Source organism: Silurus meridionalis, chromosome 10 (assembly GCF_014805685.1).
Source record: "Silurus meridionalis isolate SWU-2019-XX chromosome 10, ASM1480568v1, whole genome shotgun sequence".
In the NCBI taxonomy this organism is placed as follows: Eukaryota; Metazoa; Chordata; class Actinopteri; order Siluriformes; family Siluridae; genus Silurus; species Silurus meridionalis.
The window spans coordinates 27,397,034-27,424,374 of record NC_060893.1 but is presented as its reverse complement, the minus strand read 5'-3'; the positions used below and the strand labels follow the sequence as shown (position 1 = coordinate 27,424,374).

The 27,341-nt window shown below is 41.8% G+C and overlaps 2 gene segments (V, D, J or C); one reads left to right on the top strand and one right to left on the bottom strand.

The window, feature by feature from the left end:
* LOC124392842 overlaps nucleotides 1-27,341 on the top strand; it is a 69,975-nt gene that overhangs the window by 28,489 nt on the left and 14,145 nt on the right. Inside the window, 1 exon segment of the V gene segment in view lies at nucleotides 20,171-20,205. Within this exon segment, the coding sequence occupies nucleotides 20,171-20,205 (35 nt within the window).
* LOC124392843 lies at nucleotides 17,850-20,163 on the bottom strand. The segment is given in 2 exon segments: nucleotides 17,850-19,777; nucleotides 19,900-20,163. Coding segments are annotated over 2 exon segments (435 nt in total).

The window sequence follows — 27,341 nt, the reverse complement described above, 5'->3', positions numbered from 1 at the left end:
ATACAAATAAAAATGTATTGAATTGAATTGAATAAAGTTTGGTGGTAAGGAGTTTCTGATTTAGCACCAACAAATAAAAGGTGAGATCCTGATGTTCAGATATTTAACTAACAAAAAGTTTCGAAGAATATATCTAGTCATCATTGTAATGAAAAATGTTCACTCTTCTGATCTCATATCCGTCCCTGTGGAAGCAGTTAGATAACTTTTTTTTTTACATTGTTCTCCTCAGAGGTAATAGAAACAATTTAACCTAATCTTCTTATTAACGTTCATCCATTTCGTGTCAATAAACATGGTGGACCCTGATTGAATACATGTACTAATGGAGCATAGTACAATGATACATGCTAGGCTAGAAGAACCTTTTTTTTAATGTGGTGCTATTAGTTATTGTATAAATTCTGATTATGAGTCAGTTTGATTGATTAATGTTCTATCAACATGTCTCTATATGGATCGTTTTGCATGCACACAGACACTTTACGTTACACCACTCCTTATTTAGCAATGAAAACAAAATTATGCAAAAATGTGCATCAGGAATGAAGAGCATCAAACTATAATAATGCAAGAATTTCTAGAATAAAATTTGGTTTAGTTCAATACCCCGGAACACTCTGAGACTTTTCAATCTCCTACACCTCAATCTCACAGATATTTAGTGGAATTATCTGGAAGGTCGGGTGAAACTGATGGGCGAGATGTAGGACATGTAACCAAGGATTAGGGAGCTTATAAGATATAGCACACTTTCTGTACATGTATTTTGTTTGTTTAGAGCACATCTGTTCATCTATAGCTTCATTCTCATTCTGTAGGGTTTTAGTTTGCACAAATCTCAAAACCCAATTAAATGACTTAACACGTTTGACATTTTCTTGTGTTTAGTTTCAACAGCAGCTACAGTGAATCAACAGCATTCATTTATCCTTGCAACCATCTTTGTTTATCCATCTGTAATGTAAAATTTTGTGCTGCCAAAATGGAAGCAGCTCCTCCTGGAACGAAGGAGAAGAGAAGCGCAAGAGAAAAAGAAAAGAGAGCAAGAGGAATAGGAAAGACTGGCCAGCATGCCAGCCTGGAAACGAGGGATCATTTAGTGTCACAGGGCAAGGTAAGAGGGTGGAGGAGAGAAGGCGAGAGAAAGAGAGAGAAGCAGGATGAGGGTTTGAATCCAAAGTGGCATCTGTCTGGAAATCTGTCCATTTGCTCCCACAATGGTTTCACAAGACGGCAGCAAAGGAAAAAATTGCAGAAAGGAACCAATACAGGAAAGAGACAAAGTTACTATGAGAGGACAAGTGGAGAGGAAACCAAAGAGAGAAAAGACTATGAAACTAAATGCAGGGATAGAGGGATATAAATGAAAAGAGCAGGAGAGAGATATGTAATTGAGGTCATGATAGAGAGTGATTTTGAGAGAGGAAGTAATGAAGGACAGAGTGATTTTGTTCTATCTCCTCTTATCTCTGGGATTCACACCATTAAGGCAGAAAACATTATCATCATCGAGAACAGAAATAATCAAAGAGAAAATGTAGCAAGAGACACGGAGGATAGAATGAATAGGATGAGGATTCTATCGGTGGAGAGAACTGAGAACTGTAAAGTTCCCTGCAGGTCCAAAAGCAGTGATTGCTTGATCCCTATGAAAATATGGAGAGAGATGGGACAGGAGGCAAGAAAACACGAGTGCAGAACAGGAGTACTGAAACGTTCTATAAGTTACTCAGAGCAAGTGTGTAACGAGAGAAGAGTGGTTAAGAGAAGTTATTCTAAACAGAGGAAAATAGAACTTGAGGGAGAGTTGGAGAAAGAGGGGGACAGAGAGGAAGAATGGAAAGAAAGTGGGAATGAGGTGGTGCTTGAACTCGGAGTTCGAATAAAGAAGAATTGAGGAGTTTCATGGAAAAAAGAATAATGAACAAAGACAAGATAGTTAAAGAAACAGAAAAGAGAGCCATGAGAAATAAGAGCAAGCAGGATTCCAAAACAAAGCAATGAAGATAGTAAAGGAAGTGACACCAGTGCAGCAGGTCTATGGAAAAACCAAGAGTTAAAATCACAGATCGAAGGATTGATGTGACCTGGATTCAGGTGGTACATCACAGTGGAGAGATATACATTCCTAGATCTGTTTTTTATGGTAAGAGTGAGCAGAGCTTCTCAAAGAACGGTAGGGAAGATATAAGACAAGTGGGGAGAAGATTGAGCTGGAAGCTGGGAGACCTCTGTCCATAATAGAGAGTTTAAAAGAAAAAATACAGAAGAAAAAGAGAGGAGGAACAGAGAAGGAGAGGAACAAACTAGAGAGTCAACGATGGAGAGCAGACAGGAAGTGGCCACACCGCAGTCTCTCAGCAAGTTTGACGTCACAAGGGAAGTAAGTAAAGAGGAACTTCCTGTATGTGTTCCTCCTTCTTTCTCAGCTAAACAAGAGCCCTCTATTCTCAAAAAGCAACAGGATGGAGTGATACATGTGCAAGAAAATAAAAAAGAACGAGAGGAGGATCTGTTGGGGAAAGACTACATCCCTCCATCTCAATCTTCATCCTCTTCCAGTTCTCCGTCTCCTCATCTCAGGTACCCTCAACCTGCCATGAGTCGGATCTATAACTTGAAGCCTGTAACCTCCAGGGCCGGTGTGTGTGTCACTGAGAGGAACTTGGGTGTCCAAACACATAGTGGAGGAATTACAAAGAGCCGACCTGGGGGACAGGTTTCATCTGGTGCTCAGAAAATCTCAGCAGAAGTATCTTCACTGCGGTCAGTGCAGCGGCAAGTGGAGCAGCTTCATCTAAAAGATCACGAAGTCCGGAAACAAAACAATGGTGAGGCATTGCAGAAACCCAACATTTGTCAGGACCAAAACATCAATATTCAAAAGGAACAAATGCATGTCCTCTCAAAACCGTCCTCAGAACCAAGGGTACAAACTCAACTTCCGCAAATCAGCACTTCCACCCCAGAGAGCATGAACACCCAAACAGAGCCAAATGTCACAACTCCATCTACTCGTCTCTTCACCATCCGGAGTGCCTCTGGAGGCCCAGGAAAGAGAGGAACCACCATTACCATCACTCCCAGGAAAACAGGACCCTCAGGGATGCCCTCATCTTCTGACACAAAACCTAAAGTGCCTTCATCTTCTGTCACGACACCTAAAGCACCAAGCAACACAAGAGAACCAAACAAGAAACGCTATCCAACTGCAGAGGAGATCGAAGTGATTGGTGGTTATCAAAACCTGGAGAGATCCTGCTTATTGAAGAACCGAGGGTCTCCAAAAATTGTAAGTATTAATGCAGTGATAAATATTTTTTTGATGGTTTACTTATATATATAAAAAAACAGCATAGGAAAGAAGAATCATATGGTAATATTTAAAAAAGTGTGAAGTTATTAAGTGTAACATAACAATGTCTTAATGAGATTTTAACAAGATATTACTTATTGTAAGCAAACTAACTTATAGTAACAAAATAAATCAAAACCAGCATGTGGGAATAATGAGATGTCAAAGTATAAACTCAATAAAACAATTATTGAGTGTAAATATTGAAATGTTATTGTCTTATTGACAATTTTAATAATGAGATATAAAGTCACAATAACAAATGATAAAATAAAAGTTAAAAATAAGCCAATCTACAATAACAACATTACATTACAAGTTATCAAGATCAAATAATGAAACATCAAACCATTGAACTTTTTTTAATGTGCATTTCTATCACCATCTGATCCTAAAATGAAGTTAAAATCTGTGGTCTCTTCTTCTGGTACTGATGTAAATAATATGATCCTTCATGCCTTGTATGCATCGTTTCTGAGGGATGTAGTGTTGATGTTTCTCTCTATAACACAACCCATTTTTATTTTCAGTGATTGATGCTAGGTGTAATTATACACATGATAGAAATATAGTTATCTTTCCACTGTCTCGATTCATATTTCCTAGTTAAACTCCAGAATAACTAAAAGTCAGTGTGTTGTGTGTTTGATTAGTGAAAGCAGAAATTCATGAGATCAATTTGAAACAAACAAAAAAATCTCATTCATGATTACTGCTTATCATCTCCCAGTGTCAGTCAGGATTCAGATAGATTTCTATGATAAACCATTATAGTCAGTAAAACATAAAACTAAAACTGATATAGGATATCGGGTGCGACAGGATATTAAGGTAGATCTTTGTAGCACACAATCGTGTTTTATACCAATATATAATCAGGAACACACTCTTACATAAACAGGAAGTACCAAATCCATGATGAAGAGAGTTGAGAAACGAGGAAGCAGGTCTTTTTCAGTGCAGTATTTTTACAAGAATGTCATTACAATCACAGTTTATCATCCACACGTTGGCCTGCAGACAAGCAGCTGCAAGATTCACACCTCAGGCATAAAGTTTTTTTCTCCTGTTTTCTGTCTGTCTGTCTTTCTAGCAGATGTCAAGAACGAGTGATTAAATATTTGTAGGATTAATAAAGAATGATCACTGATGACCACATTTTTTTGCAACTGATCCAATGAGGTTCAAGAATACAATAAGAACGAATGTCAGAAATAAGTTCTCATCAAAAGGTTCATTATTTGAAATGGACTTGATGTGTACAAATACATGCAACATGAAGGACTAGACCTCACTTCACTTCTTCAACATCCAGCATTTGTAGTGTTTGTGAAAATAAAACACACCCCATGTATTGCTCAACATGTGCTGCAGAACTCATACACTAATGACAGTTAATCAATTCAGTTCAGCCGGAGGTTAGTTCGTAATTAATTTCGATGCTATTTGGTAGTTAATTTTAAGTGAGTTATAATTAAGAATGATTTTGAATTCAACTGATCTGAAGATGGTAAAGGATCAAGCTCAAGGGCAGATTGGTACTGCAGGAACATCTGATCAGTCATTCAATGGTCCTGTATATCTTCAATGGACTGCAGGTTAGAAATATGAGGAAACACGGAGAGAATAAAAATTCATTAAAATAAAGTTCAACGTGGCAGAAAAACTGTCATGCAACATGATAAAATGTCACTGTGTGACATTTACTGTGTCCTTATATAGACATGATACTCAGACTTGAAATTAATGTGTGTGTGTGTGTGTGTGTGTGTGTGTGTGTGTGTGTGTGTGTGTGTGTGTGTGTGTGAACAGAAATTTTATTTTCTTCTCTTTTTTCTTCTCCACTTGTATTTCTTTCTACACTCACCATGTAACATAAATACAGTGTGAAACATTTTTATTATCTCAATTCTACCACCAGTCTTCTGGTCCATCTGCTGTCTGTGAACCAATTTGATGCTGCAACAGTTCTTACTAATAAATACACTGCAGTTGTTCCCTTAATAATGTACCATGGGGCAAATAAATAGACAATAACTGTACATTAAGGGGTGGAGTCTCCATGAGTCTGACATGTTTGTCAATGAAATACAGTACTACAGACACACGGTCTGATTGAGATCTGGGGAAATTAGAGGTTGAGTCATCACCTTGAACCCCAGGAACGGTTGCTGAACAGTGTGATCCAATACGGATGTGGAGGAACATTCATCCTGCTGAAAGAGTACTCTGCCATTAAAGAACAACTTTACCCTAAAGGGGTGTACAGTAAATCCCTGAAGTCTGTAACAGTGATAAGCAAACATCAAACTACCATGTGACCACCAGGAACCAAGGTTTTCCAGCAGAACATCATCCAGCACATGGCCCTGCCTTCACAGGCTCTCCCTTTCCCCATAGTGCATCCTGGTGGCATCTCGTCACAGGTATGCGCAAACCATGCCCATACACCTGGTCATCCAGATGATGGAAAAGAAAAACTGATTAATCAGACCACCTTTTTTTATTCAGTTCTGATGCTCACATGTCTATTGAAGATACTTGCATAGTATTCAGGGATCTGCATGGGTTCTCTGACCATATTCAGCAAGCTGTGATGTTCTGTGTGTCTCAACAGCTTTCTATCAAATCCAGCACCAATGTTTTCAGGAGTTTGTGGTACAATAGCAATTCTGTTAGAATTTCACTTTTCATACACATCAATGAACCTTGGGTGTCCACTGATTCATCCAATCTCCTTCCTTGGATTATATTTGGTAGGTACCAACCCCTGAACACTGGGATAAACCCCACAACACCTGATGTTCAGAAGAAAATCTGTCGCAAACGCTGCGTGTCAAAAACACTCAAATCCTTACACATCTATTTTTCCTGCTTCCAACAAATCAAGTTTCGAAACTGCCTTTCATTTCCTGCTGATTTTTTGCAACAGCTTGAAACAGTCACAAAAGTAAGTATACCCCCACATTTCAGCAACCATTTTAGTATCTTCTTAAGGGACAGTAATAATCCTTAATCATCCTGGGTGTGGAATTCACCAGAGCTGCACAGGTTGTTGCTGGGATCCTCTTCCACTCCTCCATAATGACATCACAGATCTGCTGGATGTTATACACATGACGCTTCTCCCCCTTCCACATGAGGATCCCCACAGGTGCTCAATAGGGTTCAGATCTGGAGACATACTTTGCCACTGCATCATCTTCACCTTCAGCTATCCCCAGCAAGACAGTTGTCATGTTGGTGGTGTGTTTGTGGTTGGTATTATTTTGGAAAACTGCTGTTTGCTCCAGTTTTTGAAGGCAGGGCATCATGTTCTGCTTCAGAAGGTCAGAGTACATGTTGAAATCCATTTCCCCCCAGTGAACCACAGCTGTAACTCAGTTTCAGGGTGATACTGTTTTTTTCTTGCAGCCTCTGCATCTTTGTGGAGAGCAACAATTCTAATTCTTAATTCCTCAGAGACTCTTTACCATGAGGTCCATGTTGAACATCCAGTGGTCAGTATGAAAGAATCAACTCAAAGCACCACATTGTAACTGCTCTAATAGATGATACACACATTTGTATGGTAAATCTGAAGACAGTAAATCTGTACTGTACACAAACTGCATATTGACTCCTCTAAAATATATCCAGTTTAATTTCTATATTATTGTCCCTTAAGAAGATGAGGGGTGTACTTACTTTTGTGATATGCTGTAAAATGTGTATATATATATATATATATATATATATATATATATATATATATATATATATATATATATAGAAACAGAACTTTTGCAATGTTTCCACATGGACGGTTTTAATTGCCAGATGTGTGCATTATGATGGATTTGGTGCTGATTTGAGATTTGGCACATCAGTGAAACAAATCTTTTGTGTAAGTGATTAAAAATTATTTTCCGGAGTTTATTATTTTCTTTATCTCAGAGAAAGAAAAGATGTCATGAATAAATGTGTTGCATTATAGGTTTCAGTTTCACATCTTTCATAGTTATTTATTTAATTTTTTTTATAAAAAATAGTCAAACAGAAATGCTCAGTGCATTAATCACGTATTCATAAAATATGGGTAAAAAAAAAATATATATATATATATATATATATATATATATATATATATATATATATATATATATATATATATATATATAATTATTTACAATGTAATTATATAATGTAATGCATGAAAGGGATTGAAACCATCGTGAAATATAATTGAGAGCAATGATATAATGTATAAGGAAAATATATTGTTACGTTTATTTCACATGCTTGAAAATAGTGCTGGTTAAATTCTTGATCTATCTGTCTTCTCCTTGCCTTCTTGTTTTTATATCCTCTGGTAACTTTATCACTCACAGTACAGTACTGACTTCCTCTTTAACACCGCCTCATTTCCTGTTCTGTGCAACACGACAAACAACACCACAGCAAAACCAGGTCGGTTCATATCACTGAGGTTTTCATTTCTCACTATTCTAATCCATTTCATTTGTGTAGTGCTTTAACAATAGATATTGTCCTGATGCAGCTTTACAGAAATAAAAAAATCTATACACTTTATGGCCAAAAGTATGTGGACTCCTGACCATCACATCCACATATGTTGGCCTTTGACCTTTCCTAAACTGTTAGCACAAATGTATTGCACACAACTGTACAGAATGACTTTAGATAGTGTAGCATTACAGGTTAATTTCACTGGAAGCCCACACAATGTTTAGAATGATAATGTCCTCGACTGAGCTCTATGAAAGTCTGGTGTGTGAAGATTGGAGTGGAGGAACCAGAATTTCCTGCATAGAGCCCTGTCCTGCTCAACCTCACTGAAACACTGACTGAACCCCGCCTATACTTACCAACATCAGTGCCTGATCTCACTTATTTTCTTGTGGCTGAATGATCGTAAATCCCCACAGCCACACCGCAAATTCTAGAAGAAAGACTTGGTACAGTGGAGGATATTATTACAGCAAATGGAGAATAAACTGGAAATGGCATGTTCAACAAAGACGTGACAAAAGTTTTTGTCCATATAATGTAGATTATAAATAAAGACTCACAGCCCCACCCACTTTTCTCACTTTCAGACAAACCCACTTGTATCACAACGACTGTCTCTCTGTCTAACTACATACACAAACATCTTATTCTAATACTGTATATTAATTATTAATTAGAATCAAATCAAATTTTTTTTCTCAAAAACATACAGAGTACGACATGCAGTGAAATGCTTTATACGTCCAGCATGAGGAAATAGGTGTGGTATAAAGTGCACTGTGTGCAGTGTGGTGTGGCATAAAGTGACCGTGTGTGGTGTGGTATAAAGTGCACTGTGTGTGGTTTGGTGTGGTATAAAGTGACTGTGTGTGGTGTGGTATAAAGTGACCGTGTGTGGTATAAAGTGTACTGTGTGTGTGGTGTAAAGTGACCGTGTGGTGTGGTATAAAGTGACTGTGTGTGGTGTGGTGTGGTATAAAGTGACCGTGTGTGTGGTGGTATAAAGTGACTGTGTGGTGTGTGGTATAAAGTGACTGTGTGGTGTGGTGTATAAAGTGACCGTGTGTGGTGTGGTATAAAGTGACCGTGTGTGGTGTGGTATAAAGTGCACCGTGTGTGGTGTGGTATAAAGTGACCGTGTGTGGTGTGGTATAAAGTGACCGTGTGTGTGTGGTATAAAGTGTACTGTGTGCGGTGTGGTGTGGTAAAGTGACCGTGTGTGGTGTGGTATAAAGTGCACTGTGTGCGTGTGTGTGGTGTGGTGTAAAGTGACCGTGTGTGGTGTGGTATAAAGTGCACTGTGTGGTGTGGTATAAAGTGCACTGTGTGGTGTGGTGTAAAGTGACCGTGTGGTGTGGTGGTAAAGTGACCGTGTGCGTGTGGTGGTATAAAGTGCACTGTGCGGTGTGGTGTGGTGTAAAGTGACCGTGTGTGTGTGTGGTATAAAGTGCACTGTGTGCGGTGTGGTGTGGTGTATAAAGTGACCGTGTGTGTGTGGTGGTATAAAGTGCACCGTGTGCGGTGTGGTGTGGTATAAAGTGACCGTGTGTGGTGTGGTATAAAGTGCACTGTGTGTGTGTGGTGGTGTAAAGTGACCGTGTGTGTGGTGTGGTATAAAGTGCACTGTGTGCGGTGTGGTGTGGTATAAAGTGTACTGTGTGGTGTGGTATAAAGTGTACTGTGTGTGGTGTGGTATAAAGTGTACTGTGTGCAGTGTGGTGTGGTATAAAGTGCACTGTGTGCGGTGTGGTGTGGTGTAAAGTGACCGTGTGTGGTGTGGTATAAAGTGTACTGTGTGTGGTGTGGTATAAAGTGTACTGTGTGCAGTGTGGTGTGGTATAAAGTGCACTGTGTGCGGTGTGTGGTGTGGTGTGTAAAGTGACCGTGTGTGGTGTGGTATAAAGTGTACTGTGTGCGGTGTGGTATAAAGTGTACTGTGTGCCGTGTGGTGTGGTATAAAGTGTACTGTGTGTGGTGTGGTATAAAGTGTACTGTGTGCAGTGTGGTGTGGTATAAAGTGACCGTGTGTGGTGTGGTATAAAGTGCACTGTGTGTGGTGTGGTGTAAAGTGACCGTGTGTGGTGTGGTATAAAGTGCACTGTGTGTGGTGTGGTGTGGTGTAAAGTGACCGTGTGTGGTGTGGTATAAAGTGCACTGTGTGCGGTGTGGTGTGGTATAAAGTGACCGTGTGTGGTGTGTTATAAAGTGCACTGTGTGCGGTGTGGTGTGGTATAAAGTGACCATGTGTGGTGTGGTATAAAGTGCACTGTGTGCGGTGGGGTGTGGTATAAAGTAAACGTGTGCAGTGTGGTATAAACTAAACGTGTGCGGTGTGGTATAAAATGACCGTGTGCAGTGTGGTGTGGTATAAAATGCACTCTGCTGTGCAAGTCCACAGTTAAAGTGACAGTCCAGAGGTTAAAGTGTTGTAGTGCGAAAAGAAAAATATTTGCAGAAGTGTGACGATGGAGAGAGTGGATCAGCTTTTAGATCCTGGTGTTTCCTGGTTTAAACACCGAATGGTCTGAGGGAAGAAGCTCCTCCTTATTCTCTCTGTGATTGCTTTCAGGGAGCGGAAGCGTTTCCCTGAACTCAACAAAGAAAAGAGTCCATTATTGGAAGGCTGATGTCCTTCATAATCTTCCTGGTTCTGATCCTAGACCACCTGCTGTAGATGTCCTGCAGGTCAGGGAGCTCGGTGTGGATTGTACGTTCACCACCCTCTGGAGGGCTCGCCTGTCCTGCATGGTGCCTGTTCCCAAACCAGGAAGTGGTGCTACCCATCAGAACGCTCTTAATGGTGCAGGTGTAGAAAGTCTTTAGCACCTAAGAGGGTAGTTTAAAGTCCCTTAAGCGTCTCAGATGGTACAGATGCTGCCGGGCCTTCTTCACCAGGGTGTTGATGTGACAAGACCAAGACAAGTCCTGTGTGATGTGAACACCTAGGTACCGGAAACTTTTCACTGTCTCCACTGGGGTCCTGTTGATGTTTAGCGGTTGGTATGACCGCTCCTGCTTCGTGCTGAAGTCCACTATCAACTCCTTAGTCTTGCTGACGTTCAGGAGAAGGTTGTTTTCCTAGCACCATCTCTCCAGGTTTTTAACCTCCTGTAGGTAGGCCGTCTCATCGTTGTTGGAGATCAGGCCCACCACAACAGTGTCGTCAGCAAACTTGATGATGGTGGTGAAGTTGGAAGTGGCCACACATTCGTATGTGTACAGTGAGTACAGCAGGGGCTCAGAACACAATCCTAGGGGGCTCCAGTGCTGAGGGTGGATGAGGTGTGTTTTCCCACCCGTACGGCTTGTGGTCTGTCTGTCAGGAAATCCATTGGCACAGCGGCTGGCTGAGTCCCAGGACCTCCAACTTAGAGGTGAGTGTGGAGGGAATTATGGTGTTAAATGCTGAAATGTAGTCCACAAGTCCACTGTAGTCATCTTTGCGTAATTCCCATTTCTGTAGTCCAGGTGGCTTATCGTAGTGTGGAGGAGATGGCATCCTCAGTAGAGCGGTTCTGGTGGTATGTGAACTGTAGATGATCCAGTGTGTCTGGTAGTGATGCAGTGATGAAGTCTCTAAACAGGCTCTCAAAGCACTTCATCACTACTGAGGTCTGGGCTACAGGGCGATAGTTGTTAAGGCAGGTGGGCTGGGGTTTCTTCGGGACAGGAACAACGGTGGACTGTTTAAAGCATAAGCCACAACAGATTGTTCCAGTGAGAGGTTGAATATCTCAGTGAACACCGGTGCTAGCTGGTCAGCGCAGGCTTTCAGAACCCGACCTGTGATTCCATCTGGTCCTGCTGCCTTCCTGGTATTCACTCTCTTTAATGCCCTCCTTACGTCATGCTCCGAGATGGTGAACGTGTTTACCTCTCCGGCTCTCTCGGCGTGCATGCTGTTTGTGCCGCTAGCATGGTTAGCTGCAGCGAGCATAAAAGATGCTATAAAGAGGCTAATTCTAATACATTCTCAAAATCAGAAAGAGCTTTATTGCTAAGTACATTTGAACTTACAAGGAATTTGTTTTTGGTGACAGAAGATTCCAGTTGCCAGCTTCGACTTCATTTGTAAAGGATAAATAAAATAAAAAAACAAATAACAATAACAAATGTGTTATTGCACATTTTTATAAAGAACAATAAATAAGGAGTAATATGGCACAAAAAGTACAGAAGTGGTTTAGCAAACATATTTATAGGGAGAGCATTTGAACGTTCATGAGGTCGAAGGCCTGGGGGAAGAAATGTTTCCTGTGCCTGCTGTCTTGGTGCTCAGTCGCTGTAATTTCATCAGAATGTCAACTGATCTAGCAGAGGGGACAAACACTGGATCAGGTACAGTATATACAAACATACCTGAGGCATACGCAGCCATTCCCCTCCCCCATCTGAGTCAGTCTGATCACCTTTCTTTGTTCATGCTTCCCAAATACACACCACTGATCAACTGGATCTATTTATATTTGCTGGACATACAGTATATTTATTTGCACTCGTAAATTTGCACAATTGCTGCACTTCTGGTAGATGCTAAACTTCTCTACATTTCAAAGTAAAATTTTTTACTTTTTACTCGACTACATTTAGTGAAATCAGTAGTTTCTTTTTATTACAAGGAAAAAAAAGTAACTGGTGAAACATGCAGCAAGTCACCAATCAGAGAGGAATAAATGATGAAGAAACTCCAGACTCGAACTCATCACAACACATGTGACCTCGTTTACACATTTTTACTGAAGTAGATGAAAAGAAGGTTTTGTGTTCATGATCATTATAATAGAAATCAATCAGTGTTTGAGTCATTAATATCATTCTATTAATAGATCAGTGTGCTGAGAGTCACATTCGAGTCTTTACACAGAAACTGAGGTGATTAAGTGAAGAATCTTGTGATCAAATGATCACATTTTACCTTCTGTACTTTAACTCAACACATACTTTGTGTACTTCATCCAGCACTGCTGTCTCTCTCTCACACATCCCCATATGTCTCACTCTCAGACCTTGCTAAAAATAAATACATTTAAAAAATGTTTCTGTGTGTGTGTGTGTGTGTGTGTGTGTGTGTCTCAGGTGAGAGTGTGTTTTCATGACTCTCAGTTGGACTGTGTGTATACGTACCCATCAGAGGAGTCTGTGGTCAAAGAGGAGGGAAACAACGATGACTGGAGTGGAACAGAGGAGAAAAAAGAAGAAAACGATGAAGAAGAGGAGGATGAAGATGGAGCAGGAAGTGGGATAAAGAGAGTGCTTCGAGTGGGTCTGTACAATAATCATTTCACTAACAATAGACAAGTCATTTTAGGTGCATTTCATATGCTTTACATTTACATTTAAAAGCATATGATGTCATTTACATGAAGCCCAAGTGACTCACAAAGTTCTTTAAAGTCTTCATCAATAAATTCATCCTGATGCTGGTTCCTTGTGCCACAGAGAGTAAGAACTCATCAGTCTAACACTATTTAGAAAAATAGAGAGTTTATTTAATAAGTAGTGATAATTTAAACATTTTTGAAAGAAGTAGATGTTTAGACTGCAGGTGTGATTGCCAGTAGTTCAGCTGTTCAGACATCAAGTGGAAGTTTGTTTCACCACCTCAGTGCCAGAACAGAGAAGAGTCCGCAAGCATCTTGTACCTGGAGAGATGGTGGGCCAGGTTAAGCAGTGGTTAAGGATGGACAGAGTGTGGTGAATTATGGATTGAGAGAAGTGATGAGAGGTAGAGGGTAAAAACTTTCTTTTAGCTTCTCCCATTAGGGGGCGCCACAGCGGATCATCCGTATTCATAATACGTATGTTTGATTTGGCACGTTTCTACGCTGGATGCCCTTCCTAACGCAATTTGTCCGGACTTGGGACCGGCACAAAGAGTGCACTGGCTTGTGCAACCCTAATGGCTGGGGTTGGTTCCCTGACCGGGGATCGAACCCGGGCCACGGCAGTGAGAGCGCCACATCCTAACCACTAGACCAAATAAGAGGTATAGGGTACTGGGCAATGATTTGTTTTGTAGACAAGCATCAGTGTTTTAAAGATGATACTGGCAGCTACAGGAAGCCAGTGGAGGACATGTACCGGGGGTTTGATGTGGAGGAACCTAAGAAGGTAAAAAACAAGACCTGTGGCAGCATTCTGGAGTAGTTGCAGAGGTTTTATATCTTTCCAAGCAGACTTGCCATGAGAGAGTTACAGTAGTCTAGTTTTGAGATGATGAGGTGCTGAGCAAGCAGAGCTGAAAGGATGCTGTAAAGGAGAAATCCACACAAGCATGTTAGATTAGCAAACTGAGAAGAAAAGGACTGCTGAGTGTCCATGGCTACCAGAGGAGGGCAGTAACAAAGTACAAATGCTTCTTTACTGTACTTAAGTAGATTTTACTGAAATCAGTTCTTTACTTCACTATTAACTTTTTACTTTTCTCATTACATTTTTACACAAATATCTGTACTTTTTACTTCTTACATTTTTACATCAGAATCACTCCTTTAGTTTTAATCTGTTTGGTGACATGTCAATATTTTTGCTTCTCACTGCACCGTTTTCAGCTTATCAACCTGTTCATTGTCATTGTGCAGCTTTTTTAATCCACTGGTGCATCATTTCCTGTCTCTCACACACCACAGACGTAGACTCGTTCTCAAGCTCACAATGAGCAGGCAGAAGGCAGTAAGAAGTCTGGGGTTAACGTGGATGAGACAGAGGGAGTCAGTGATGAGAACATGACTGAGAACAGAGACATTCCTGATCACCTGATCATCATCTTCTTTTCTCTGCTTGTGTTCTATATGGTGGATCCTAAGTCTGGATACATTCATTAAGGAACAACATTAGAAATGATTTTGTATTAATATATTAATTAAGGCTGTCAAAATTAACGCGTTAATAATGTGTTAATGCAAATAAATTTTAATTCATTAATTTTAAAATATAAATACATATAAAAGAGGCGAAATTAAAATCTTCAGCGTGACACACATTTGTTTTATTGATGCACAAAGTCTCAAATCAGCACAAAAATCCCAAATGATGCACACAATTAACCCTCTAGGGGGCGACAAACACACCGGCGTGTTTTGTGGCGAACTGAAATTACTTTGACTTTTTTGAGCGTGCAGATAAGAGCAATACATCATTCAAATCTTTTAAGGGTCTACTATTATTTGTATTCACTCATAAACATAAATAAAACCGTAATCAAATCAACCAAATCCGTATGGAAGTTAGAAGAGGTAAAGTTTCTCCGGTATCACCTCATTACCTGTCCGTGTGGAAACATAGCAAAGGTTCTGTTTGGTGTCCTGATGATTTACGTCATTTAAAACACAATAATTACTTTAAAACATTTACTAGGATATTTTGTCTTCATGTGCTATGTTGAGTTCGGTTTCACTAATAATAAACATACATTTGTGTAAAGCATCAATTTTTGTCCGTAAACATGTTGATTAGAGAAATAAAAAACTTGAAAAGTATTAATTGAAGGTACATTTAGAACAGATGACAACGTTAACAAAGTTTTGCTTAATGTTAAGTGAACTCATGACAAGCATGTGATTAATCGCAATTAAATATTTGAATTGATTGACAGCCCTGATATTAATATGACATGAGGTGCAGTTACAGTGTGACACTAAAACAGGTAGTAATAATCACTACTTTTTACTGAAGTACATGTCAGAGCCCAAACATCTTTACTTTAACTTTGGTAAAAAAAAAGTGTAGTCAGAACTTCAACTTTTTTTCTTTTAAAACATCAGTATCTGTACTTCTACATAAGTAAAGGGTGTGTGGACTTTTGCCACCACTGATGGTTACCCCCAAGGTTGTAAATGTGACCAAAGGTAATGTAAGAGAGATGTCCATAAAGACATGGTCTTGACATGGATATGCTTAGATTAAATTAGATTGGATTAGATTAGATTAGATTAGATTGGATTTGATTAGATTAGATTAGATACAACTTTATTGTTATTGTGCAAGGTACATGTACAAAGCCAGTGAAATGCAGTTTGCATCTAACCAGAAGTGCATTATAAATATCAGTGTTATAGATAAGGGTATTGGGTCTATATGCACAGGGGTGAGGGGAAATAATGTACAGATAATAATGAATCACCTGAAATGAACAGTGATTCATTTTCAATTAAATCAAGCTTCAGAGGATGAGTTGTCATCAATGATAAAATATCTGTCAGACATGCAGAGATCTGAGCAGAAACAAGAGTGTCTTGGGGGTTTAGTTACATCCGTCTCACTTTCAGAAACTCCAACTGTCTTTCTCTCAAACACCTATCTGTTTAACTCGCAGGTGCATACACATGTCTCTCAACTCAGACACTCAGATCTGTTTCACTCACATACATCCATCTGCCCCACTCTCAGAAAAACCTGTCAGTCTTATTCTCAGACATGTCTATCTTTCCAAATTCTCTGGTACACACACCTGTCTCACTCTCAGACACTCTATCTGTCTCACACTAATACATGGCCACCTCATTTCACCTTCAGACACTGTATTTTCTCACTCAGCACCTTCTTAATATATATTTAATTCAGGTCAGTGGTGGTTCAGTGGTTAAGACTCTGAGCTACTGATCATATGGTCAGGATTCAAGCCCCAGTACTACCAAGCGCCACTGTTGGGCACTTGGGAAAGGCATTTTAAGCAGAGGTGGTAGCTTAGTGGTTAAGGCTCTGGGTTACTGCTCAGAAGGTCGGGTTTTAAGCCCTGGTACCATCAATCTGCCACCCTCCTGTACCCATGCACCTCATACAACAAGTTGCCTTTTACTGGAACAGAATGTTTTAGAGCATGCAGCCATATAAAAACTCGGTGAAAAACTGACCTTGGGGGAACTGAATGTTCGAATGATCTGTTAAGTGCATCAGTAAAGGTGTTGATTGTTAAGAAACAGAGGAGTGGAATAAAGTTAGATTCAAATGTGTGAAAAGAGGAATTTCACATTAACCTGACATTTACAAAGTATGATTGTTTTCCATTATACCTCATAAACTGCAATTTTCTACCACTAGGGGTCTCTGCCTACCTGCAGAAATGTGCACATTTTCATGTTCAAGAAATAAATTCTGTGTACTAACATTCATATACATTTTTAAAGGTCCAAGATAATTTTTTTCCCAGTGTGTGGTGGTGTTGCAGTCACAGCATTCCAATCATAATTCCAGCATCTTTTCCACTGAGCTAACACTTCACTAGTTGGTGTTTGTTGCAGTAGGTGGTGATTGGATTGGTGGTGTTGGTGCAGCAGGTAATGTTACTGTGGGCGAAGTAGGTGAGGTTAGTGCAGTAGAAGGGTCAGTGCAGTGGGGGGCAGTGTTTTTAGTGTTTAGTGTTTATAGTGTTATTTATGTCTGTACTTTGAGAGTCACTAACAGCTGGAACCCAATTCCAGCATTGCAGAAGAATCACAATTAAAAATGCAGCAGAAATAAATAACGCAAAATGAACACTTAATTGTTGATCTTTGTAATTTCAGTCACTGCAGAACCTTTTAATGCATTTATTTAAAGTTAAGAAATATGATAATGCTTTTGAAATGAAAAAAATTGACCTAATGAATGAATCTATAGCAATAAATGTAAAAGCAGCATACCACAGAACATTTCAGCGCTCGTTGTAATTATATGTTAAATGTTAGTAATATCATTTAATATCTAATATCAAACATTAATAGTTATAATGCAACAGAAACAATAGAATAGTGTCATCATCAATAATAATTCATAATTTATGCTCTAAATATATTTGTAATGACTTCTGTCAGGTTTGTAGAACGCCTCTACATGACTTCATTAATCAATATGAATCATTATTAATGCACTTATTTCTTCTCCCTCTTTTTCAGATGAGTCGTGTCCACGTTTATCAGTCACACCAAAGCTGGATTCCGCCTCCCAGAATACACTGAGGCATATTAACATGGCTGCTAGGGACTAGAATCCTTAATTGGCACCTTCACACACAGATACTGATTAGACCCACCTGTTTCCAGTCACTCCAGCACCCTGTATACACTTCCTCATCCACTCTTTGTGAACTAATCCTTAGTGTATACCTTCATGACTTGCAAAGTCTTTCTATCTTCATTCTGATCTTTTTTTCTTCCTGGTCTTTGTATTTTTGGATCTTGCATCTTATTTCTTTTGCTAATCACTTGCCCTACTGTCTGTCCCTGTCTTCAAGTCTGCTTTACATCATGGATTTACCTGCCAGTTTAATACCAATCCTGTAAATCCAAATCTGCAACTCCATTACATGACATTAAGACTTAATATCATGGATGCAACAGGAGAAATAAACTGGCACACCATCATGGCAGCCCTGGAAAAGCAAGTTGAGAAACACCAGCACCACCTGGCCATGCTGGAATCAGAACTTCTGCTGCTTTTGCCTCTGGAACCATGGGAGAGACTTAACTGTGCAATAATGTTCTACTCCAGTGCTCTTCATGTTTACGGTGTGGAGAAGACTTTTTTGAGAAACAGTTTGTGCACCGACATAAAAAGTACTTACTAAAGTCTTATAAAACCTTATAACCAGGCACCAGTTAGAACAGGCAAATCAGCAGATTGAGTGCTTTCTGTGAACAGGTCTAAAGATGGGGCTCGGTTCTCCCTTAGGCTGAGGGACTTTCTATGCAACGTAACCATGCAGCTGACACCCTTTCAGTGTTTTCTAGGTAACCAGTGACCTCTAATCCCTCTGTAATGAAAACAGATTTATCTGCAGTAGACACATGGATTAGGTGGAATGTTTGCTGAATATCACTGTGGAGGTGTTCTGTCATGCCAACACTGGAATCCACCAAGTACTCCACTTCCCAAAATGCACCACAGCATAGAAACATGGCTGCAATGGACTACAGACCCCAACAACTCTTCCTTGCAGCACATGTTTTCAATTTACTCGATTGCTGATTAGCATCAGAAATGTCATGCTAATAGTCATAGCTGACTGAATGTGATAATGAATAGTTCTGTGGGAATAAAATGCGGTCTGCATATTTATTTTTTGAAGTCAGAGCTACAGTTTTTCATGTTTTTGGCCATTTTTGCACAGTAAAAATATCTGAGTATGTATTATTAATAGACCTGTACATAATTATCCAAAATATAGAAACCAAAATTCCTGTTTACATAGTGTTGGTGTTTTATTCATGAATAATCTTGCATGGATCTGGGTACGATTTGTTATTCCTGTTTTATGTAAAAAAAATGTAGATTCCTTATTTTTAGATTTTTGTTTACTGGTTCAATGAGCTGGCTTCAAATAAATAAATAAAAAATACATTATAATTTAGAAAATAAATAAATTTCTGTTGGTATGTGTATGGTATGAAGTTTCTTGTTTTTTTACTTTACTGACACCTAGTGGCTGTAAATCATACAGCATTCAAAAACTCAATGTGTGTGTGTGTGTGTGTGTGTGTGTGTGTGTGTGTGTGTGTGTGTGTGATGGTGTATCACATGGTTCCTCTCAGCACCTGCAGTAGGTCCCAGCTGCAGCAGTCACACACTGAGGTTTTTGTACGACCCTCTAACACTGTGTGAACACCAAGCTATCACTGATTGTGTGTATACTCTGACAGTAATAATCTCCAGCATCTTCAGTCTGGACTCCACTGATGGTCAGAGTGAAATCAGATCCAGATCCACTGCCACTGAAACGATCTGGAACTCCTGATTCTCGTTCATCAGCATTATAGATCAGGAGTTTAGGAGCTTCTTCAGGTTTCTGCTGATACCAGGCTAAACAGTCAGAGTCACCACCACAGTCATTATCAACATCAGAACTGGTTTTACAGCTGATAGTGAGCGTGTCTCCTGGAGAAACAGATTTTACTGCAGGACTCTGAGTCACAGTCACCTGACCTCTGGATCCTGAAAAAGAAGAAGAAATTAGTTTCCTACATTAATAATGATGTGGAATTTGAAGAACATCTAGTGGTCCAACTTCACATGGGTTTATCAGCTGAACAGTAGAAGATAAAACATTGTGTTACCTCGAGTGCAGAGGGCCAGTGTGCAGATGAAGATGAAGATCAAACTCATGGTTGCTGTGGGTGAAGTCGCTGAGCAGCAGCTTTCAGTCATGAAGTGTTAAAGTCACAGAGCTATAAAGTCTCTCAGAGCACTGAAGCATGAGCTGCTAATGCAAAGTGTGTGTGTGTGTGTGTGTGTGTGTGTGTGTGTGTGTGTGTGTGTGTGTGTGTGTGGTCACTGTAGTGTAACAGAGGTTTTTGTACGACAGTTTCATTAGAATGTATCACTGTGGTGGACTTTCGGTGGAGGAACCAAACTGATCATCAGTAAGTTTCTCTTCTGTTTATAAACTTCTGTACAATAATTTTATTTTAAAATGATTTGTTTGTTTATTTATTTGGATGAATATATAATTTAGTGTTTTAGTTATATATATTGCATATTATTCTGACACTGAGACACAGTTTGAGTAAAATGAAATGAAGCTAAAAGAAAGAAGAAATCAGGATTTAGCTGTTAGCTGAATAAGTGTGCAGTTTGTTCCTCAGGAAACACGGCACTTTTACATTCACAGCTTCTGAAGGTCATATTGTGTGCTGTGAAGGACATGGTATAAAACTTCATCCTGTGCCTGTTAGTCTTCTATCATTGTACTGATGTACTGAGTTTGAATCTCCAAACAAAGAGAAACAGTGTGTAGAAAGGTGGATGTGGTGTGATGTGCTGATTTCCATCACTGAACTGATCTCAGCCTTTTTGCCAGATGTGGGATTGTAATAGAGGAAATCTTGGTATCAGGAAACTCAAAGGAAGGTGTGATGTTGCATTTTCCAGCCCTGATTCTGTGGAATATCAGTGTATTTACATCATCAGTGTAGTGATTTTTCTGTAGGACTACATGTCAAAGTAACACAACAACTTAGGAGGACTGGAAAACACTCCCAGAAGAAATCTGATCAAAGTCCGAGTCTCTTCACAATATAACGAGGAACTAGTAAAAGTTCTCCTGCTGAGAAGTTCTACTGAACTGCAGTAATGTGAATAAGCAGTAATGAGTAAATGTTGTGTAAATGTGTGTATATTGTGTGTTTGTGGTCTCCAGCGGTCCCACGGTGAAGCCCTCCATGTCTCTGCTCCCTCCCTCCTCTCTGCAGCCGTCTGACAGATCGGCCTCGCTGCTCTGCCTGCTGTCTGCCTACTCTCCACAGGGGGCGCTGGTGAGCTGGACGGTGGACGGCTCAGAGGTGAAGGACGGGTTCTGACCAGCCCAGAAGAACACAAGAAGGACGGTTACACACGCAGCAGCACCCTGACCCTCAGCAAAGAACTCTGGGAAAAGGGGGAGGAGTTTGTCTGTACCGTCTCCCATGGTGGTGTCCATCATCCGCTCACGTTCAGAAAGAGCCAGTGTTAAGACCAACAGCTCCAAGATAGAATTGAACACTGAGCTGCTCACACATCCATCTACAATCGAGTTTCAATTCTACACAATGCTGACATTTCTGTCTTTCCTCTCTTCACTGTCCTGTTGCTCTTCCTGTAGTTTTGCTCTGCTGAAATAAAGCTTCATTTTGGACATTGTGTGTTCTTTTATTCGAGTTAATAGTCATTATCAGTGTGATGAGAGAGTGTGTTTAGCTGGAGATTCAGTGCTGTGTGTTGTGCTTCACTGAGTTTGGCTGAAGGAAGTTGAACATCTGGTGAAAGTTCTGCTCTATTCTGGGAGAAACAGAATCCATGAAAATCTCACTTCCTCTTTTCAGCTTTAGTGTGACTCTGTGTGTTTATCTGGATGTGGGGTTTCTTTTTCTCCTATTAAAAATTCTTGTAGCATTTAGTAATTTAGACAAATATATAAAAAAAGGTTTGGACTATCGAAGCAGTTTACTACATTACTCTGGACAAGGGCATCTGCTAAATGGCGCAAATGTAAATGTCATGAACGATATCATCCATGCAGTGGTCACTTTCTGGCAAATAGAAAACATTAACGGATAAGTCTTTGAAAAGAAAAAAAAAACTCTGTCACCTTTCTGCTCTCTTTTAATCATAATTGCTATAATGGAGGATGATGCGCAACCATTTATTCAACTGTGTTTACTGTCTTTGGCCAGCCTTGCACATTTTTATTATCTGTAAGACCTTTACGTATGTGTAGTGGTCAGGCAAATAATTCACAAATGTTCCTGTGCTATTGCTGAAGGTGAATGAGAGGTTAAGGCAATGGACCTCGGATCTGAAGCTCCTGAGTTTAAATCCCAGCCACACCTAACCTGGGCTCATGAGCAAGGCCCTTAACCCCCCACAACTGCTCAGTTGTATGAATGAGATAAATATAAGTCACTTTGGATGAGGGCGTGTGGAAAAATTCCATAAATGTAAATGTAACACCATTTTGCCTTAACATTACTAGTTAGAGGTATTTGACAATCGTTTTTGTAATAACACTGTGATAACACACTAACACTGTGAAGGTTTCAACTCTTCTCCATCTGGACCATGGTACTGGGGATAAATTGGAGACAAATTAACAAGCAAAGACAGCCAAGGGAGGGGCTTGTTCTATTGTTTAGTAGGTTTACTGCGATAGCTAGGTCTGTGTGCTCACTGAAAGCGGTAGTTATTTAGACCTATTAACTGACAGATTTGTAGTTTGCTGAGAAGAGGTGTTAATGCGCTGGTCAATTGACTTAAACACTGGGGTCGAAGAGCTAATGGAGGTTGTGACCCATGCTGCAGCCAAGCTCGATATAACTTGGCCGGCTTATAAGCAGAAAATGCCTCGATCCAGTAAGTTAGACGAGCGCTTTCTGACACCCATGTCGTAACCTCCATGTCGAGGTCTCTCGTTATTTCCTGCCCTGCACACTGAGATGTCTAGGTCATGGGCAAAGCCTTTTTCGGCCCGCCCCTTCAGCCCGAGCTGAATTCACACGTCATGGTCAGAAAGAACATGGGTACAGTGGGATGACACGGGTTAAAGAGATGCTTGCCTTGTATCTATCTCCCAGGTATGCCTCCTCCCTTAAGACCCTGACGTTACCCACGAAGCCTCTGCGTAATACGTCTGCAAAACTTATGCCTCGGCAGGTCAAGCCGCTGCATCCCTGCATACCATGGCGATGTTGCAGGCATATCAGGCTAACCTGCTGCATGAGCTGGATGTGGGAGGTGCCCCGGGCGACTAGTTTAATGAGCTATGATCTGGCTCTCAGAGCCAATAAAAAGACTGCTAGGGCCATTGGCCAGTCTATAGATGCTCTGGTTTCCATGGGAAAGTCACCTGTTGCTCATTATTTTGGAAATGTCCAACAGGGATAAAGCCATGCTCCTGGATGCCCCACTCGCTTCTTCTGGCCTCTTCGCCAATTCTGTATGCACGGGGGTCAGGAGCTTTCAGGAGAGCAAGAAACAGCCGGCGGTGTTGCAGCGGTTCCAGCCCGAACCTCAACCCTCCAGCTTCCATCTAGAGGTACAAAAATGGAGTGTCCCATCCTCGTTGTTCAGGAGAACTCGCCGCCTTCTTCGAGGCTCCTAGAGTCACTTCAGGGCAGTGCCCGGGCTCTAAGCACACCAAAGGTCAGGCTTGAGAGACCCTTAAGAGGCTTTCTGGTAGCTTGGAAAGCTCTTCCAGACATGTCTCAGTGTGTCTACTGTAGAGCGAGTCGACTCGATTCAGTTTGGTTTGTCACGGTAGAACTAAAGGATGCATACTTTCATGTATCAATCCTGCTTTCTCACAAGAAGGTTCCTGAGGTTTGCTTTTGGGGGCCGAAACTTACCAGTATCAGATTCTTCCAATTGGCCTTGCCCTGCTACCCTGCACCATCAGAAAGTGTGTGAATTTGGAGAGATCCCGAGTTCCTATCTCAAGGCCCCATGTTGGCAGTCCCCAGTTGTCGTGTAACGCTAACAATGGATGGGTTGAGCCCCTTGTACAGCCTGGCATACCAGATCCTCCTGTGGGCCCTAGGGAAACTCCTCTCAGTGGGAGCAGTTTACATCCTGAGACAGTTTACGTCCTTAGAGACCTGGGGAATGGCTGCTCCACCCCAACATGGTGAAGCAGATTTGGAAGAGATTCGGCAAAGCCCAGGTGGATCTGTTTGCATCTTTAGAGTCATCGCACTGTCCCCTCTGGTTCTCCTTACTCCTCCAGCCTCACTGGGGCTGAACGCCATGGCTCAGGCTTGGCTGAGGCTGTGTCTGTACACCTTTCCCCCTGTTGTGCTGCTTCCAGGAGTTCTGGAGTCCTCCTCCTCCGAGTAGCTCCAAGGTGGCTAAACAAGCCATCATTCACAGACCTGGTAGCTCTTACCAATGACATTGAGCACTCTGCACAGCTTGCAGCTATATAATAATTAAAAAGAAGAAAACCCTGTGGAGACTTGTGGAGACTTGTGGAACCTCTCATACTGCAAATAACATGGGCTCGAGCCACTTATCCCAGTTCTGTTAGTTTGAGGATGGCATATGCTAGTGCAGATCGATTTTTACCCAATAATCCGTAAAGATCGCATAGTGTTCATGACATGAAGGCCATGCCCTGATCAGTCAGGATCTCTTTCGGGAGATAATACTGAGAGTGTCTCCGCAACACTGCATGCAGAGATGCTGTGAAGGGGCACTGCTTTCAGATATTGCGTTGCATAGTCTACTAAAACTAAGTGAAAGCGATGCCCACGTTACCTCCTGTAATAATAGTCCAATGAGGTCCATGCCAATTCTTTCAAGGGGACCTAAATTAAGGGTAGGAGGCCCAAAGGCACTTTTGGTAAGTCAGACGTGGAGCTGAATGTCGATGGCCCAGATGCCACCTCCCCAACCAACATAGCACACAAACTACACTTTGCCTCTTGGCAGGACCCATTCACACACATTCCCCTCAACAGCTAAAAACAGCGGGGCCATACGTTCCCAAAATTAGTGAATGGGTGAGGTGGGGACTAACCGCCACCTCCACACTATGTTCCTCTTCCCCGAATTGAACAGCGATGGCTACAAGTGAATATTCATGGATATCCCCGTACACACATTTCACCTTCACCCAGCATGCAGTATTTAAAGACTCGCATTGCACCAGGCTTTGGTGGATGGCAGTCTGCCCACATCCCGAATCCTCAAAAGCCTGGTGTGTACTCCCTTGGATACTCACCAGTATGTGGTACGTTCTTGCTTGATCGGGGGCAGCCTGTGGCACCTCTGGGATCTGGACCACCTTTCCCAACTCCATTATGGGGATTGATCCAAGAAATGCCCCAGCTCCCCGCAGCGCCAACAGACCTGCCCAGGCTTTCGCTTTGCACCTGCGTCATCAGAATCACCCACCTGTGGGACAGGAGACACAGATAAGGGTGATTCCAAAATGAGAAGTAGAAGAGGGAGAGGGGGGCTCACAGTCAAGTGATCAGCATCAGTGGGATTAGCCCCTGCAGGCTTCAGGGCAGCGGCGGGTGCTTCTTGACTGCCCAGCATGTTTCGGAATGCCTTCCGGTACTCCGTCTAGGCTCGTATCAGCTCCTGGAACTGCTGTTCCTGTTCGGTGCGCACCTGAAGGAGGGCTTGGTGAAGGATCTGCTCATATTAGAAAATGAGAAGTAGAAGAGGGAGATGGGAGGGAGGGACTAGCAGTCAAGCGTTTCATCTTAAGGGGGATTAGCCCCCGTCTTTGTGGAAGAGGGAATGGAAGGAAAGCAGGAAGTGACAGGGGAAGAACAAAAGAGGGAACTGGAAGTAGTTGCAGGTGAAACGCCAGCCCCTGGGCATGCAGCCAAGTGGTTTACAGGCAGCTGGACTGCCTTATCCACCGCCACCAGACGCTGGCACTGGATCTATTTCACCATCCTTTAAATTACTACAAGGTCAAGAACCGCGTCGGCACTCCTCATCCAGTAGCCACTTCCAGCACGCGTCGTGAAGCAGCTGGGCGAACATGAACGGCCAGTCGACCTCGCAGAGTGTCAGGGAGCAGAACCACTGTCTGTGCTGCTCTGGGGTCTGTCCCACTCTCTGAAGGATCACATGCTTCAGCATGTCGGAATCAGAGCATGCAAGCTGGGCTTCCCCAGAATGTACCGGCAGAAAGCGGAGCACTTCCCGGCGATGGCCATGCATTTAATCAGTTCCAGTAATGCCTCGGCGTCATATTGGGGGCCTATCTTATTTAGTGGGATGCCTCAAGCCCTTCTCTCTCTCGCCTTTTATATGTTCACTCTGCTCACTGCAACAGAGAACACTCGTTTGGCAAAACTCCCTCATGTGTGTCAATCTTACCGCTATTCTCCCCCCGGCATAGCCCTTCATTCTCAAACTGCTGCTTGGCCACACCTCCACTGCCACAAAACCAATCTGTGCAGTCTGTTCTGCTTGTGGTGTAAGCACCACTGGCTGGATCCAGTCCACTGCCCGGTTGGCTCAGTGCTGGATTTCCTCCAAGGACAGTTCACCAAAGGGTTGGCTCTGTCCACCCTGAAAGTCCACGCGTTCGGCCATTTTGGTGTATTACGCTCCCGTAGCAGGGCAGTACCTGGGCAGAGACCCCTTGATGCATTTTCTTCATGGCACCCAGAGTGCCTGGAAGGGACCTGGCCATCATTTTGTGGGCTGTCTCTGGCCGAGGCATCATGGAGGCATCTCTCCATCAAGACTGTGTTCTTGTTGGCCAATTGCTCTCTTAAGAGAGTAGGAAACCTGTAGCCCCCTACTTCCTGGAGTTTAGTCCAGGTATGGCCAGTGCCTTTTTGTACCCAAGGAACGGGTTACATCCCCAAGGTGCCTTCGGTCATCCAACGACCTGTAAGGGTACAGGCCCCAGACCAAGAGAAATTGAAAGGTCTGTGCCTGGTCCGTGCACTGGACACCTACGTCCACAGGATGGATCCCTGGAGGAAGTCAGACCAACTGCTCGTCTGCTACGGCCCTCTAAGGAGAGGCCTTCCTGCAAATAAGCTGGTGTCTGGCTTCACTCCATGTGCATTTTATAATTCCTAATCATGGCGTCACCCACGGTGATGGGCCAGCGTCCAATTTTGACTGATTACACATTATTTCAGAGCGTGGACAATGCAGTCATGTTACCAAAGCACAAAATTGCTCCAATTATTAATAAAGCCCACATTGTTTTTAGAGCACCACTTGGACATCCAGCAGTTCAGCCACCATAACCTGCTGTAGGCTACATCGCCAAGTCGCATTGTGATGGGAAAAAGCATGTTACTGCATCGGACATTGACTTCGCGAATTTACACATGACTGTTGAAGGCGTATATCATTAACTCCTGTGTGAAAAACTATCTTATAGAACCTATGCTTTCCTACAAACCTAAGCTGACCTGCTATGTCCGGCGCCCTGGCTCCCGGTATACACATAACCTGTGCTGCTGGTGCCCCTAAAGGTCTAGCTAATTTCCGTGCCTCAGAATAGAGTCTCCTATAACCAGAGCTCTTTCAGGTTTCTCAACGG